At 44.0% G+C, this 16,259-nt stretch overlaps 1 protein-coding gene across 3 annotated transcripts in view; it reads right to left on the reverse strand.

Annotated features, from left to right (window-relative positions):
• Positions 1-16,259, reverse strand: part of LOC112262812 (inositol 1,4,5-trisphosphate receptor type 1) — a 160,083-nt gene that overhangs the window by 26,355 nt on the left and 117,469 nt on the right. For all 3 annotated transcript variants that reach the window (XM_042297436.1, XM_042297427.1, XM_042297424.1), the window contains 10 exons: positions 16,108-16,243; positions 13,395-13,582; positions 5,095-5,278; positions 4,651-4,904; positions 3,878-4,078; positions 3,457-3,567; positions 2,855-2,950; positions 2,608-2,751; positions 2,283-2,390; positions 1,727-1,919 (listed from right to left, as the gene is read on the reverse strand). In XM_042297436.1, coding sequence (XP_042153370.1) covers positions 1,727-1,919; positions 2,283-2,390; positions 2,608-2,751; positions 2,855-2,950; positions 3,457-3,567; positions 3,878-4,078; positions 4,651-4,904; positions 5,095-5,278; positions 13,395-13,582; positions 16,108-16,243 — 1,615 coding nt within the window. The remainder of the gene's footprint in view (positions 1-1,726; positions 1,920-2,282; positions 2,391-2,607; positions 2,752-2,854; positions 2,951-3,456; positions 3,568-3,877; positions 4,079-4,650; positions 4,905-5,094; positions 5,279-13,394; positions 13,583-16,107; positions 16,244-16,259) is intronic.

A 16,259-nucleotide genomic window follows, 5' to 3' on the forward strand; every position in this document is an offset into this window, starting at 1 on the left:
TGATCATTTATCACTCCAGTGTTAATCTGCAAAATTGTAATTATTCGCCTACCTCCTCATGCCTTTTGCACACAATGTATATAGACTCCCCTTTTTTTCTACTGTGTTATTGACTTGTTAATTGTTTACTCCATGTGTAACTCTGTGTTGTCTGTTCACACTGCTATGCTTTATCTTGGCCAGGTCGCAGTTGCAAATGAGAACTTGTTCTCAACTAGCCTACCTGGTTAAATAAAGGTGAAATAAAAAATAAAAAAAATAAAAAATACCCCGCCATACCATGAGACATCCAGGTCTTCATCACTGGAAATGATAAACAGATAAGATATACACTACCATTCAAAAGTTTGGGTCACTTAGAAATGTCCTTATTTTTGAAAGAAAAGCACATTTTTTGTCGATTAAAACAACAAAAAGTTGATCAGAAATACAGTGCAGACATGGTTAATGATTATTGTAGCTGGAAACGGCAGATTTTTTACGGAATATCTACATAGGTGTACAGAGGCCCATTATTAGCAACCATCACTCCTGTGTGCCAATCGCATGTTGTGTTAGCTAATCCAAGTTTATCATTTTAAAAGGCTAATTGCCCAATAGAAAACCCTTTTGCAATTATGTTAGCACAGCTGAAAACTGTTGTCCCTGATTAAAGAAGCAATACAACTGGCCTTCTTTAGACTAGTTGAGTATCTGGAGCATCAGCATTTGTGGGTTCGATTACAGGCTCAAAATGGCCGGAAACAAAGACGTTTCTTCTGAAACTCGTCAGTCTATTCTTGTTCTGAGAAATGAAGGCTATTCCATGTGAGAAATTGCCAAGAAAATGAAGATATCGTACAACGCTGTGTACTACTCCCTTCACAGAACGGCACAAACCACACAGATGGTTGAGGTCCACATATCAGGTAATGTTGACTTGAATGGGAATATTTGTTGTTTTAAATTATATACTGTCAATCCTACAAAAAGGAAACATATTGAAGTCTCATAGAAATATAGATATTAGAACAGACAGAATGAGGCCCTTTATCTACTTCTCCAGCGTCAGATGAACTCGTGGATACCATTTATATGTCTCTGTGTCCAGTATGAAGGAAGTTGGAGGTTGTTTTGTGAGCCAATGCTAACTAGCGTTAGCTGGAAGTCTATTGGTATCTGCTAGCATGCTAGTTGATACCCATAGACTTCCAGTGGATAGCATAAAAATGGTATCCATGAGTTCATCTGACTCTGGGGATGTAGATAATGGGCCTCATTGTAAAAATCCCAAAGTATCCCTTTAAAGGTTTAAAACTTTAATTTTAAATGATATCAAACTCAACCGTTTATCTTTTCTAGTGTTGAAGACATCTCATGGTATGGTGGGAAAAAATGTGTCAACTTTGAGTCACTTTCTGACCACTTCTTCCATGGGCAAACATGTACGTAAAATTATGTTTAAATCAAAAGGGATGCTGTCAAAATGTGACTGAATTCAAATGGAATTTCCCAAAAGTGAAACACTAACTTCTGTCAAAACAGTGAGAGGATGACACTGGCTCTCTTAATACTATCCCTGTGACAGCTCCTCTGGGTCACATCATTATATCACTAGGAATTACTGCGAAGTTTTGGCATAACTTCTTATTAAATGTTTTCTTTTGACTGCATATAGTTAATGCAGTCACAGTGGAAGTAGAGTAATAGAATGACTCCTGAGAAGCCATTTGGAAGAGCTAGCTACCTCTTAGTTTCTTCTGCCAGTTCATCTCATTGAAGAGGTCCTCTGCGCTAAGGAAGAAGTCATTGATCTTGCTGCCCTGCTCGTCCCTCTCAGTGGTGTAGTACACCCTCAGTTTGGACTCACAGGTCAGGAACTCACAGATGTTGGGCACAGGGAACACTATCTCCTCCATGGTTCGGTCATGACGCACAATCTGAGAGGAGGACACACACCGGAACACACGCAGTCAATGTCAGCTCTATGGGTGTGGAGTGGACCAGCCACCTGGCCCCTGGTTGGAGAGCACTCATGTGGCTGGACAGTGGAATTTAGCTCCAGGCTTTTGAGTATTTCCATTAAACCACATCAGATTAAGAGGAACTGAAATCCCTCTATGGCAGTTTCCCCAATGCTGGTCCTGGAGACCCAAAGGGGTGCATATTTTGTTTTTTGCCCTAGAACTAACAGGACCAGTATTATGAAACACTTCCCTATGGAAAAAATATTTTTCTTTGTCAATGACAGTTAGATATTCAATTAATACACTGTGTGAGTGTGTTTGACTGATGTCACTGACCTCTATCTGAGCAGTGTGTTTGGCGTAGAACTCCAGAGCCTCGTCTCCCTCTCCGTTGGTCCCTCCTGGTTTCAGCATCACCTGCAGCTCCTTGTTGTGGCGTGCCAACTACAGGGGTCGAAGTCAAGTAAGGGGTCAAATCGCTCATGAGAAGTATAGCAGGCAAAACTGCATCTGACTGTTGTGACCCTCAAATGGTTGGATCAAATGGTTGGGTCCAATAGTTGAATGTAATATCAATCAATTGTGGATCAAATGGTTGGTTATTCAAAAAACGATGTGCTTCTAAATGTGTCATTATGGTAAACTAGGCCCTGTCCTCTACCTGGTGGGCCAAGATGTAGATGTTGTGGCCCACGTTCCTGGGGGAGGCAGCATCATGCTCCTCCTCCTCCCCGCTGTCGTCATCCTCTTCGGGATCCTCAAACTCCACCTCTCCCTGCAGGTAGGCCTTCTTGATCACATCCACCTGAGGATCTCACCACCACCCAGACAACCATTACCTTCATTGCCCTACACCTGTGTGGGGAGACTTATGGGTGCAATTTTGATTTTTTTGGGGGGGGGCTCACCAGCTCCTTAGGTCTCATGTTGTACAGGATTCTCTCAGCATTCTCACTGTCATGGCGACTCTCCATGATAGCCAACAACAATTTGGAGGCATTGTTCTGAGAGAGAGAGAGAGAGAGAGAGAGAGAGACACTTTAAAAAAAACTTTTGTCTTTAATAAGACATCCTCATTACACTAAAAACACTACAGAGAGAGAAAGAGAGAAATAACTGAGATAATAGTTTGTTATCATGTAAACGTTATGTCATAGTCATGAGATACGTATAAAGTTGAAGATCAAATCTTTCTAAGCCGTTTCTGTTCCTCCTTCCAAAGAAAACAGGCAGAATCCACAAGGCTTAGAGGGAAAATGCAATCTGCAGATATTTGGTTTGGCACCAAAGGAGCTAGCTTAGGAGAGATTCATGAGTTGTCTAGGTTTCAAAAGCAGCAGCACACTGTTTGTGAAGTTCCACTCCGGGATAGAGTATCTACTAGAGTAGGGAGTAAAGTATCTTTTACTACTAGGTCCAGTGTGGAGACCCAGCCTATGTCCAAAATGGCACCCTATTCCCCATATAGTGCACTACTTGTGACCAAAACCCTTTGAGAGGGAGGCCTCACCTTGAGTTCAAGCACCAGGTCCATCCTCTTCTTCCCCAGTGGGTTGATGTCATTCAGTATCAGGGCGATGATGATGTCAATGCCATTGGACTCATGGGTGGCGATGCAGTTCTGCAAGGAAACAATAAAAGTCAATTTTATAAAACGCGCTGCATGGACTACACTAGGTCACTAGTTATCCATGTCAGGGCCCTCTCAACCTATCCATAGACAGTATTAGTAGTATGATGACAATAGAAGTGGACCCAGGATAGGAGTCCATAACTGCTTCATATGGTATGCATATGTTCTTGTAGCTAGTTCTTACGGGATGGGCCCACTGTATCTGTTTGTAGTTCTAATGACAAAATGACACAGGCCCACAGTTAGTTGGTTCTAATGACAAGAGCCCATACATAGCTGTGGTTCTAAAGGCCAGTACCTGGTTCTCGTGGCAGGGTCCTTGGCAGTACTCGGTCAGGCTCTCCACTGTCTGGTTGATGAGAGCCACGTTCTTCTCATTGATGTAGAGGCCCAGTAGACCCAGGCCTCCCGTGGTGCTGCCACAGATACAGTCCAGGAACTGCAGCGTCTCACACACCAGATTATAGTTGTTCTTATTGTTCTGACACCGCAGAAAGTTCTGGAGAGGGACCAAGGGAGGGTAAGAATACAGCGGTTTGCATATTTTATACATAACATTTTTTATTTCATTCAGAAAAAATTACATTACGTATTGAAAGGCAAATGTGCATTGAAAGTGTGACTAAAGAACATTCCAGTTAACATCAAACTGAGGACAGGATGACCCTGACTCCTTAAAACACAGAGAATATCTATCCATGAGTCACTGGGTATAGTGACACAGCGCCATAGTGTTGAGCTAACAGTTAGATTGGAGACGTGACCACCAGGCCTCCATTAGTGAATAGAACCATCGATCTCATGACTCCCATATCATGTACTGACTACGCACTTCATGTTCATTCACAGCCATATTAAATGGCTCATAGAACACAACGCAGAAAGTCCTAACATTTACATTTTGGTCATTTAGCAGACATTCTTATCCAGAGCGACTTACACAATCGACCACTGCGAACTAAAGACATAGCGGTGAACTTCATAACTATTGCCATAGAACATGACTTGTCCTGCTAAGAGGCTAGCTGTGAGGGCTAGCTCCCCTGATGTTGGGCTGGCTGAATAACTGACCTGCAGGTCTCGGTTGTGGTTCTCACAGAGCAGCTGGAGGAAGCGCAGGATAGGCTGCATGATGACAATGATGAAGCTCATCTCTCCATCTTCCTGGCTCTTGTCCCCGGCGCTGGGCGTGCCGTCTGCCGCCGAGAAGTGGTCCTCTGGGTCAGCCTCACGGCGGTACGAGTTGAAGGCTTTCTTAGTGGCCGACGATGCCTCCAGCAGCTGCTCTCTCGCTTCCTCTGTCACCACCACCGCTGAGTCTTTGGCTGCAGAGACACAGGGATGACAGAGGAACCAAACTAGGTACTGGGGATAAAATTAAGACTTCTTTGTGGCAGCTAGTATTTATTGCTAAAGTGTTCAGAGAAAAACAAACCTTAGATCAGTGTCTAGGGGTAACTTCATCCTACTCTCTTAAAATGCAATAACTGACAATAAAAGAAGTTGACCTCTGACCTTTCTTGCGGATGGGCACTTCCTTGTCGGGGGCGTCGTCGTCCCTCTTTCTGTTGCCGAGGTCGCTGGTGTTGACTGTCACAGTGGCTTTGATCTCCAGCTGGGCCAGCTTCATCCGGTCGTAGAATACCCGGAAAAACTTCTCAGACTTCTTGTCCTCCGTCAGACGGCAGAAGAAGGAACGCTAGTACAAAGGAATCCAAGTAAAGGTACTGGGAAGTAACATAACCTTTTGTTGTAAATAACAAGGGAGGAACATTCATTTCCGTCATGTGAATGCTTGTGTATTGTTGTGTGTAGCCTTCTTCACCAAATTGAGTACACTAGGCGTTATTGTGATGGCTCAGTTGGTTACTTGCAGCATATAGTGTTCGCAATACCACAGTTCTGGGTTCGATTCCTGCATGACAACAATACATGTGATAACTGTAAGACAGCTTTGGATAAAAGCATCTGCTAAATGTCCCTTTCGCTAAACAAAGGTTCAGGTAATTCAAATTGATCAAAATAAGACAGGTCTGCACTACTGTGTATACAGTACCACCAAGTACTTATCATAAACATATACACTTTCTGCTACAAGGGCAATTCTGGTAATGTATGTAGTTACTGTAACACTGAATATTACAATGGAGATGACCTAAAGTCGCCTATTTAGACAACTTGTTTGATTCGGGCAACCCAAATTTGTCTGTCACACTGCCAAATGGTGAAGTGGGGTATTTGACCAAGAAGGAGAGTGATGGAGTGCTGCATCAGATGACCTGGCCTCCACAATCACCCGTCCTCAACCCAATTGAGATGGTTAGGGATGAGTTGGACCGCAGAGTGAAGGAGAAGCAGCCAACAAGTGCTCAGCATATGTGGGAACTCCTTCAAGAGTGTGTCAATGAAATTCTTACACAGGGACACTAAGTTAATCTTAAATTAATCATTGTTTATTTGTCAGCGCACTGGAGAGGTTCCAACAAACTTAATGCACCATAGTGAATGTGTCAGAAGCTCTGCCTGGGCAGTCCCAGCAGTTGTCTTATATACGGCTATACACAGAGAAGTTATATTTGCATGATGTTTCATTCATGTGACAGACCAATCAGTATTCATAACATGTGACTGAGCAATATCTCACCAGGTTTCTTCTCTGTAAACTGAGACCTTGAAACTAAGATATATTTAGTTTGTTCTGAAAACAAGGTCTGGGTGTGCCGCCAAATTGCAGCTACTGATAGTGAGGATTTGTACAGTCAGCCACTTGCAAACACATATTTGTTTATAGAACAGTACATGAATAGAACACAGAAATTAGTTATAAGGAAAGAACAAACATGAAAACGTTTTGGAAAAGCATTCCAGGTGAAGCTGGTTGAGAGAATGCCAAGAGTGTACGCGAAGCTGTCATATAGGCAATATTTATATTTGAAGAATCTCAAATATATTTTGATTTGTTTAAAAAAAGGGTTATTACAGGATTCTATATGTATTATTTCAAAGTTTTGATGTCTTCACTATGAGTAGGTATGTCCAAACTTTTGCGTTTTAATCAAATATTATATGTTCGGGCTTTTTGCGGTCATTCTGTAGTCTACAAATGATTTGTAATGATGTTCCGGCCCGCCGACAATCCGCTCAAGAAAAAGTTGTCCCACGGCTAAAACTAGCTGATAAATCCCTGGTCTGACAACATCGTGTTTCAAGATGGGACTTCTCCTCTTTCTTTCTTTCTCACTCTTGTCTCGATCTCTGTGTGCCCCATGCATGCAAAACACCATTACACCATGACCACAGTCAGCCTCAGCAAACACTAAAGAAGGGAAGGAAAAAACCCTGTTAAGGCTTTGACTGTGCCATCAAGATACTACCCTTTCTGAACTGCCTGTCATCTAAAGCTGTGGAAGACCATTGCCAAAATACTGCCAGATCCAGACAGATGTTTGGTTAAATTGTTTATTTATTCTGTTTTTAAAGCGACAGATTCTTCTTGTAATGAATATTGCAATATAAAATAAATGATTATTATTATCTCATGTGGTTACAGAACCTCAGTGGAGAGACCACAGTTTGGACTTGGACTCTTTATTCTGTGGGGGTCACATTCAAGCTAAATGGGAGCACATTCTAACCCGACTGCAATGAGATCTGTGCCGTCCTATTTCCCTGGAGTGTGTGTGGGGGGGTGTTTTGGGTTTTGGTAAGAGCTGTTATCTGGTCACAGTCTACTTGGAGGGAGAGGAGGGGAGACTCTGACCCAGTGTCAGAACATGCCCAATGCTCAGGGTGAATATGACACGAGAGGGAGAAGCCTACCCTACTTACACAGATAGAGGGAGGAAGGGAGGAAAGAAGGAGAGAGGAAGGGAATAAGGGAGGGAGAGAAAAAGACAGACAGAAAGGGAGCAGAAAATAGTTAAGAAAAGGGGCGAGATTAACAAAAAATTCAATGAGAAAGGGAAATGGAGTAAGAGGTAGGGAGAAATGGGGACGGAGTGAGCGAGTGGTTGAGGAAGGGGGGGGTAATGTTATCAGAGTTGGTATCTAGGCTAGCTCTAAAAAGCTTGTTGCATAACTTGCTTTTTTTCTAGGTTAGGTGTGAAGTCTTAAACTGGGGTAGTGGTTGTGTGCTTTAGGGCTGGTTTAAGCGTGTGTGTATGTGTGCGTGCGTGTTGACATGCGAGGTTGAAAAACAAATAATTTGTAGTTTAAACAAAATGGACAAACTCCATTTTATGTCATATTTAAAAAGAGAGATGTGTATGGAACGCTTGCTGGCATGAGGGCGTTCAGTGACACAATGTTAGACATGTGAAATGAATGAAACATGCCCCTCCTCCTTGGTAAAGAGCCCTGAGTTTGCTAACCTTAATTCTCTGAATACAAGGGAATCTCATACTACAGGAGATAGCTAAGTGAACCCACTGACACACCATACTGTACACAAGCACACACAGAGAATGTGGAATCATACAACAATGCACACACACAGTCGTGGAGTAATCTGCAGCATTAATAAACTCAGCTTAAAAGCTTGCTCAAAATATGTTACAATGTTGCTCACATACATTGTCATAAGTCACAGAAATAATGTCTTCTCAAATATGTAGGTCACCACGGATCAGTGTGGTTGCAAAGATAGCATTTTCCAAGTATCCAAGCCAACATTTAATGGGATAGTACCTTGCTCACTTACTATCAAAAAGTATATCTATAGTTTAGTGAAACTGATAACATACTAGTGTCTAGCCAGCAGTCTTTCCTCAATATCAAAGGATTATGCAGTCTGAATAAAACAGTATTATGTTGTGTCATCAGGTATTCCAATGACAGATCTGCACAGCTTAAACCCAAAATCAGTGACTTCTCCCTACACCCTCCTCTACTCCAAATCAACAATGACATCATTGTGTACTTATGCCCCCTGGGCAGCAGACTCCAAATCCCCCAGGCCCCACCCACCCCTACCCCCACCACTGTGCACCAGACCACTCGCACGTACACCCTCTGCCACCAGTCAGGGTGAAGGGGTGTGGGATGGAGGAGAGTAGGGGTGGTGGTGCGGGGAGAGTGTGCGTGCTATCCAGCAAGATCCAGTGCAATAAATAACTTGATGACAGAGTGGATAGTGCAGAGGCAGAGATTGGGGATTAACTGAACCTCACAACCTGGCAAACCACAGAAGTGTGTGTGTGTGTGGGGGGGCTGGAGTGTTCATGCCTGTCTCTCTCCACATTCATCTCTCCCAGAGACCGTAAAAAAACATCTCTCTTTCTCGCACAGGCGTGGGTGGGACATTGGGGCCTGAGGAGGGGGTGAGGGAGGAGGGGGGGTAGGCTTCACCGGTGGGGCCTTGGCCAGGATAACACACACAGCGATTACACTGATCCTAGCGGAGACAAGAGCTCTTCACAGCCCCCCTACTCCTCCCCTCCTGCCTAACCCTGGATAGCTTACATAACACACACACACACACACACACCGGTCTAAGGAATTGCATCTCAGTTGGGAGATGCAGGAGTCCCATAGGGTGGTACACAATTGCCCCGCCGCCGTCCGGGTTTGGCCGGGGTAGGCTGTCATTGTAAATAAGAATTTGTTCTTAACTGACTTGCCTAGTTAAATAAAAGGTTAAATAAATAAATACAAATGTATTGAAATGTTGGTCAGCTGTCTCCATCAAAACAGACCAGCTTTGAAGGACAGTGTGAAATGTTCTGTGTCACACATACGCAAGCGCTCTCAAACTACATTTCTCTTATATAATAACCACATTCATTCTCCACTCTTTTGTTAACATGCTTCCTCTCACTAGGGCATCCCCATCTATGAGCAAATGGCACTCAAAGTTGGTGGTGTTGCCATATATAACAGGCCTGGTGGAGTTTGGGCATCTGGGTCGAGTTACATTGGTTTCGGTGGAGTTTTCTGAGGTAATGTTCACGCTACAGTTTGGTTGTGATGGATCTCACTCACTCAGAGGTTTAGACCCTTTCGAAGAGCTGACTTGACCTGAGCTCTTCTAAATCCTAGAGGGTCCTAAAGGGTCTCCCTCGCCACAATTGATTCAAAACAAAGTTTGCATTGTGTGTGATTGCATTGTATGCATCACACACTGTACACATTTGTTGTTGCCGAACCATGCACTTTGCAACAACATGATGGTAGAAGTAATATGGTCTTTCTTTCTTCTGCATTTTAGCGTGGTCAAAACATCCCCCTATTATTAGAAGACATTAGTAGAATAGAGAGATATAGTGTTCCTACAAGTACATTGTTTTGGCAGGAGTATTAAAAAGACATCTGTGTTTAGACCGGACTTAGAAAAATTGTTCTGGAAAAGAGACAACGCTCGACAGATTGATGTTGAGGATGTTAAGACAGACATGGTGGTGGAGGAGTAGAAAATGGAGTGATGGTGAGGAGGAGGGAAGAGGAGAGAGAGAGCGAGAGGGAAGTGAGGGATGGGGAGTCTCAGGGGCCCCCTGGAGTGTTGGGTAAACAGAGAGACTGTCTGTAACCATGGAGACTAACCCCAAGCGGAATGAGATTTAGGCGTGGCAGGGCGAGGCGGGGGCTCTGAAAAACAAGGTCACAGCGCTTTCCCTTCTCTCCTTCCGTTCCGCCACTTGGCATCAACAAAGGGATGTTATATAACAGCTATTTATAACAGCGCTCCCTCTCGTTCCCACTCTCTCTCTCCCTAATTCACGTCAGGCAGCGCCACACATAGACTAACTGGAATTGCAGCTCTCCTCCGCGTCTCTCTTCCTTTTGCCTTCTCTCTCCACTGAATCATTTTCTTCACTTACAGCCTTTTGTTCTCTCTTACCCAAAACGAGCCTCTTTGCTTCCTTCTTCCTGCTATCCTCTTCTCTGAACACTTGTCTTATCTCTTCTCTGTTCCTTCATCTTCTACTCTTCTTCCTTATCCTCTGTCCTCTCTGTCACTCTGACCCTCCCCTGACAATGGAAGCTTGAACAAAATCACAGACTAGACAGAATAGAATAGGACAGAAAACCTTGTGTCTTGTCAATCATCTTACACAGTAACTCAGGACTAAAACCCAGAGAGGAACCTCACCATCCCAAACTTACTAACTTCCTTCCTTACATATTAGCACAAAGAAGCCTTTATTGGTGTGGCATTGGTTCTTCAGTGTGCAGTCAGTCTATGGATGCCTCCTGGAAGGCAAACGAGCAGCATGACTTCTGGTTTCACGTCAGGTGCCCGACCACTGCTGAAATGTCACATCACAACACAATAACCACGCACACACACAAAACCTTTCCCTCCCTTTGTGCCAACAGTAGCCGTCACAGGAAGGTTAGAGTGTGGCAGGCAGGAACAATCTAATGTCTCCTGCAGCAAAGTGACTGATGTTTTTATTTATTTTATGTAACCTTTAACTAGCCAAGTCAGTTAAGAACAAATTCTCAATGACGGCCTACCTCGGTCAAACCCTAACCCGGACGACGCTGGGCCAATTGTGCACCACCCTATGGGACTCCCGATCACGGCAGGTTGTGATACAGCCTGGAATCAAACCAGGGTATGTAGTGACGCCTCTAGCACCGAGGCCTCTAGCGCTGAGATGCTGCGCCACTCGGGAGCCCCTGACATGGATTGTTCTTGGCTAACTTTCTTTTCTTTGTAGAAAGACAGTTGCTTAGTCACTCCTGGCCTGCCTAGAAGCTGTCAGGAGAGTGTATAAGTAAGGACTTTGAGCATGACTGAGGGAGTGAGTGAGTGAGTACATGGTCAGGTTTATTTCTGTGTGGTATGTAGATCAGGGGGTAATGGTAAACCGTGTGAGTGCTAACTCAGGCTTCCATCCAGAAGAGTTGTCAAATCAAAATCAGATTCTATTGGTCACATACACGTGTTTAGCAGATGTTATTGCGGGTGTAGTGAAAAGCTCGTCTGGTATAGACCCGTCAACACAGATAAGAAACCTCAGAGTGGATCCCTTCTTAAAAAGATACATTGAAAACGAGTGCTAGTACACCAACAAACATGGGCATTGCTATTAGTTTGTGTTTCATAGAAATAATATGAGGTCAGGACTCCAGCAAATTAATCTAAAAAAAATTACATTACTATTTGTATAGTCTTAATATTCTTTGAGAGACAAATCCACTTTTCATCATAATTAAATAAATATATCTTCAAAGACCAGGGTTAAGAAGATTATTATCCAGCTCATCAGTATGAAAAGTGATCCTGGAGGTTTCTAGAAAGACCTATTCTAGTGTGTCCTCAGGTTTCATAATCTACTGGGAGACAGAACAGTCCAAACACCACAGAGGACAACTGCAGAGACGTCAAGTGGTTATTTGTAGAGGTGACAGTTGGTGATCATCTGGAGAAGTATCTGGGTCAGAAAGCAAATTATCGAGCCTAGCAAGCTGGTTTACATTCATGAAATGCTACAGTATGTTAAGTCATGAAGTACTTAAGAGAACATGTCTCCCCTTTTTAGCATTAAATGCTAATACTTCAGCATTTCCCCCTCTAAATTTCCACTCAGTGTTTCAGAACAAAATAACTATGTAATAAAGAGCGGCAGTTTATTTCCAGACCCCCCCCTCTCTCCCCTACTGCCCCACTTCCAGAGGCCCAGCATGACCCAGTCTGGGTCGAGAAAGAAAGAGAGGGAGGGAAAGAGAGAGAGGGAGGGCTGGAATGTTTTTAAGCCTGAGACATTCCTCATTGTTCATTCACACAGGCCTTATGTAATGCTGGTCACGTGATACTCTGTGCTCTCTCTGCAGCAGCGAGGCTAACAGGCAGGGAGGGAGGCAAAGAGGGATACAGGCAGACAGGCTGCAGCCGTGGGAAGTCAGGACATCATCTCTGCTAGAGTGGCTTCCTCCCTCCTAATCTGATTACGCAAGTTGCCCCTGCTTACGCAAGCACAGGCAGGCAGAGACAGACAGACAACACAGACAGATTGATAGCAAACATAAATGCAGCGGGCTTGTGCACACATTTTATATGCACACACACGTAACTAAATGTCTCCTATGTTTGCAGAGAAGTATCATATTTCTCCATTGTAAACAATCCAGAGGGCTTTATGGAGCAGGTGTCATGTGCCTCACAGTTTCAGTTCAATCATTCCCCTTGGCCTCAAGGGACTGTTTAAAGTTGACAGTAAACTTGGTCTTTATCGTGTGCTCAGCTCTGTCAGGAGAAGTAGAGCAGTGTTGTGGGGCATGCTGAGTCATTCTCTTCTTTAATAATAATAATTTTGGGGGTGTTTATATTTGTCCTGTTACAAGTGTGTAATGGAAATATGTTTCTTGCATATTCCAACTCCCCTGAGCGACCTGCAGGAAGTGGGGTCACAGCCAGGGTCACCATTGTACAGAGCCCCTAGAGCAATTAGGGCTAAGTGCGTTGCTCAAGGGCACAGCGACAGATTTTTCAACTTATCAGCTCAGGTTTTCAAATAAGCAACCATTTGGTTACTGGCCCAACGCTCGAACCTTGAGGCTACCTGCCACCCATTCTAAGGCAGCGGGGAGGGGTGTGGACTAATGCAAAATGGCTGCCTTGTACAGGGTCAGAGCAGGCCAGTACCTGGATAGACCCTGGTACTGTCCCTATCGAAGGACTCATCTTTTTCTCTTTTTTTCCCCTCATCTATGAAGTGTGTTGGATGTTTGGACCAATGATGTATGTTGTTTATAGTAGTGAAATGCACTTTAAATAATGTTTGGTTTGATTTATCATTTAGGTATTTATTAGGCTTCAGTCATTCCTGACAAACCCACATCCTTATGATTGGCAGCTGGCTCTGACTCACTTGGATGGTGGTGTTCCCACCCTCCAGCAGGGCGATGGCCAATAGGATGCTCTCCTGAAAGACACGGTCACTGGTGGTGTTCATGATGAGGTCGATGACCAGGTCGGAGGCGCCCTCCTTGTCCAGGTGACACTGCACCTCTGCCAGGCTCATCTCCCCTCGACTCAGGGCTCCCGGTCCACCTAGACCTGAAGGGAGGGACAGGGGTGGAGGGTCAGGATTATGAATGTGGTTTTCCCTGATCTACTGATTTATAAGGATGAGGAGAGGTTTCAAATCTTATATCTAACATCTTACTACCAGTCATCTATAGATACCTCTAAATTACTCATTCACAATGGAATGTCTGGCGAAATATGAGTGCAAAATAGGGCAGTCGCCTACATCCAGGCAGTCGCCTACATCCAGGCAGTCGCCTACATCCAGGCAGTCGCCTACATGTATATTTCATTGTGAAACCTTTACATACTAATTTACAATGTAATTGCATGTATAATTAGAAAGCAAATTCAAGTTTTAGCCACATTTCAAATAATGATGTTTTAATTTCATAAGAAAACATCAAGAGGGGCTACTATGCTTCTTATGAGCGATTAACACCAGTATCAATGACAACACCCATGGTAGCCTTTAGTAGTGGCACACACCCACGGCACTCACACACACATGCAAACACACCCGCTGCACTCACACACACATGCAAATACAATCGCTGCACACATACGCAAACACACCCGCTGCACTCACACACATGCAAACACACTCGCTGCACACACACACATGCAAACACACTCGCTGCACACACACACATGCAAACACACTCGCTGCACACACACACACACACACCCGCTGCACTCACACAGGCAAACACACTGCACTCACACACCCACACACATGCAAACACACTGCACTCACACACCCACACACATGCAAACACACTGCAATCACACACCCACACACATGCAAACACACTGCAATCACACACCCACACACAAACACACTGCAATCACACACCCACACACATGCAAACACACTGCAATCACACACCCACACACATGCAAACACACTGCAATCACACACCCACACACATGCAAACACACTGCAATCACACACACACACAAACACACTGCACTCATACACCCACACACATGCAAACACACTGCACACACACACAGACATGCAAACACACTGCATTCATATGCCCACACACAGACATGTAAACACAATGCAAACACACTGCACTCACACACATGCAAACACACTGCACTCACACACATGCAAACACACTGCACTCCCCCCCCACACACACATTAATAAGGCTTGGGGGGCCCAAGAACTAGGCTTATTACTCATTCCCATTAGAGGCATAGTGTTGTAACAGCACTTACATATTACATTGATTGACATGAACATGGGCACTAAAACATGCTTTACCTGGGTAATATGACATCATTCCATATGCGTGTACAGCTGCCACCATGTTAAGTGTGATACACTTCTGCATCCTGGTGATGGTCTTAATACTACATAGAAATAAGCTACACTCTTATGATGGTTTATTCAACAAGCCTCATTCCCCAAAAAGCCAGAGTAGTTCTCCTCAACTGAGCTGTATGAGAAAAGCTGTGTGAAGAGATACATTGCCTCAATATTTTGGTCAGATCAATCACACAGTGACCTGCTCATCATGAGGAAATAACTGTGTTGTGCTCAGTCACAGGGCTGGACTAGAGCTAGACATCTCTACAGCTCAGCAGTAAAGAATTATGTGTGTGTGTGTGTGTGTGTGTGTGTGTGTGTGTGTGTGTGTGTGTGTGTGTGTGTGTGTGTATAGAGATAGGCCTCCTGGTTATATAACAGAGAGATAATGAACAGGTCTGTTTGAGAAACCTTGACATGCATACACTTCTTTAGCAGAACAATATCAACTTCCCTGTCCACCATGCACAGACTTTCACCTCTCAAAGTTGTGCTATCTGCATGACTAATAAAGATAAATAAAGATACTTTTCTTAGGAAGGGGGCAGAGGTCCAGAGTTAAGAATTAGGTCAAAAGAATATGCAATGTTGCCATGCTTGGTTTGTGTGCACTAGAAACTCTTGCTTTTTAAAAATTATTATTATTTTTTTACATTTTAGGTTCCTTTTGTTCATTTGCATCTGGCAAATTACTCATACAACAGTTTGTGACAACTTACATAAAAAATGTACAAAACAAGCTAATTTGATTGTGGGGTGATTTCTGCAACATGCGATAAAAATGACCTGAGAGTTAACCTTTTCGTCCAAAACAATGGACAGACAGACCGAGAGACAGAAGAGGACAGACGGAGAAGAGGATAGACGGAGAAGATGGGGAGACAGAGAGAAAGACAGACAGAGAGACAAAGAAGAGGACAGGGAGACAGAGAAGAGGAGAGACGGAGAAGATGGGGAGACAGAGAGAAAGACAGACAGAGAGACAAAGAAGAGGACAGGGAGCCAGAGAAGAGGACAGATGGAGAAGATGGGGAGACAAAGAGAAAGACAGACAGAGAGACAAAGAAGAGGACAGGGAGACAGAGAAGAGGATAGACCGAGACAGACAGACAAGATGACAAACAGAGAGACAAATAAGATGACAGACAGACAGAGAAGAGGACAGACAGAGGAGATGACAGATAGAGATACTATATACTAGATATAGGGAATCTTCTCAGAGAGATGCTCTCACCTGATTGGCTCTTGCTGGGCCCTACTGGAACCAGGGTTCCGTTGCTGAAGGCAGTCAGGCTGTCCCTCCGCCCACCACTCCTACTATGGAAGTTGCCATAGTAACGGTTCACCAGAATCTGCCTCAACGCCTCACCCTACAAAGAGAAGAAA

The sequence above is a fragment of the Oncorhynchus tshawytscha genome, linkage group LG02 (assembly GCF_018296145.1).
Source record: "Oncorhynchus tshawytscha isolate Ot180627B linkage group LG02, Otsh_v2.0, whole genome shotgun sequence".
In the NCBI taxonomy this organism is placed as follows: domain Eukaryota; kingdom Metazoa; phylum Chordata; class Actinopteri; order Salmoniformes; family Salmonidae; genus Oncorhynchus; species Oncorhynchus tshawytscha.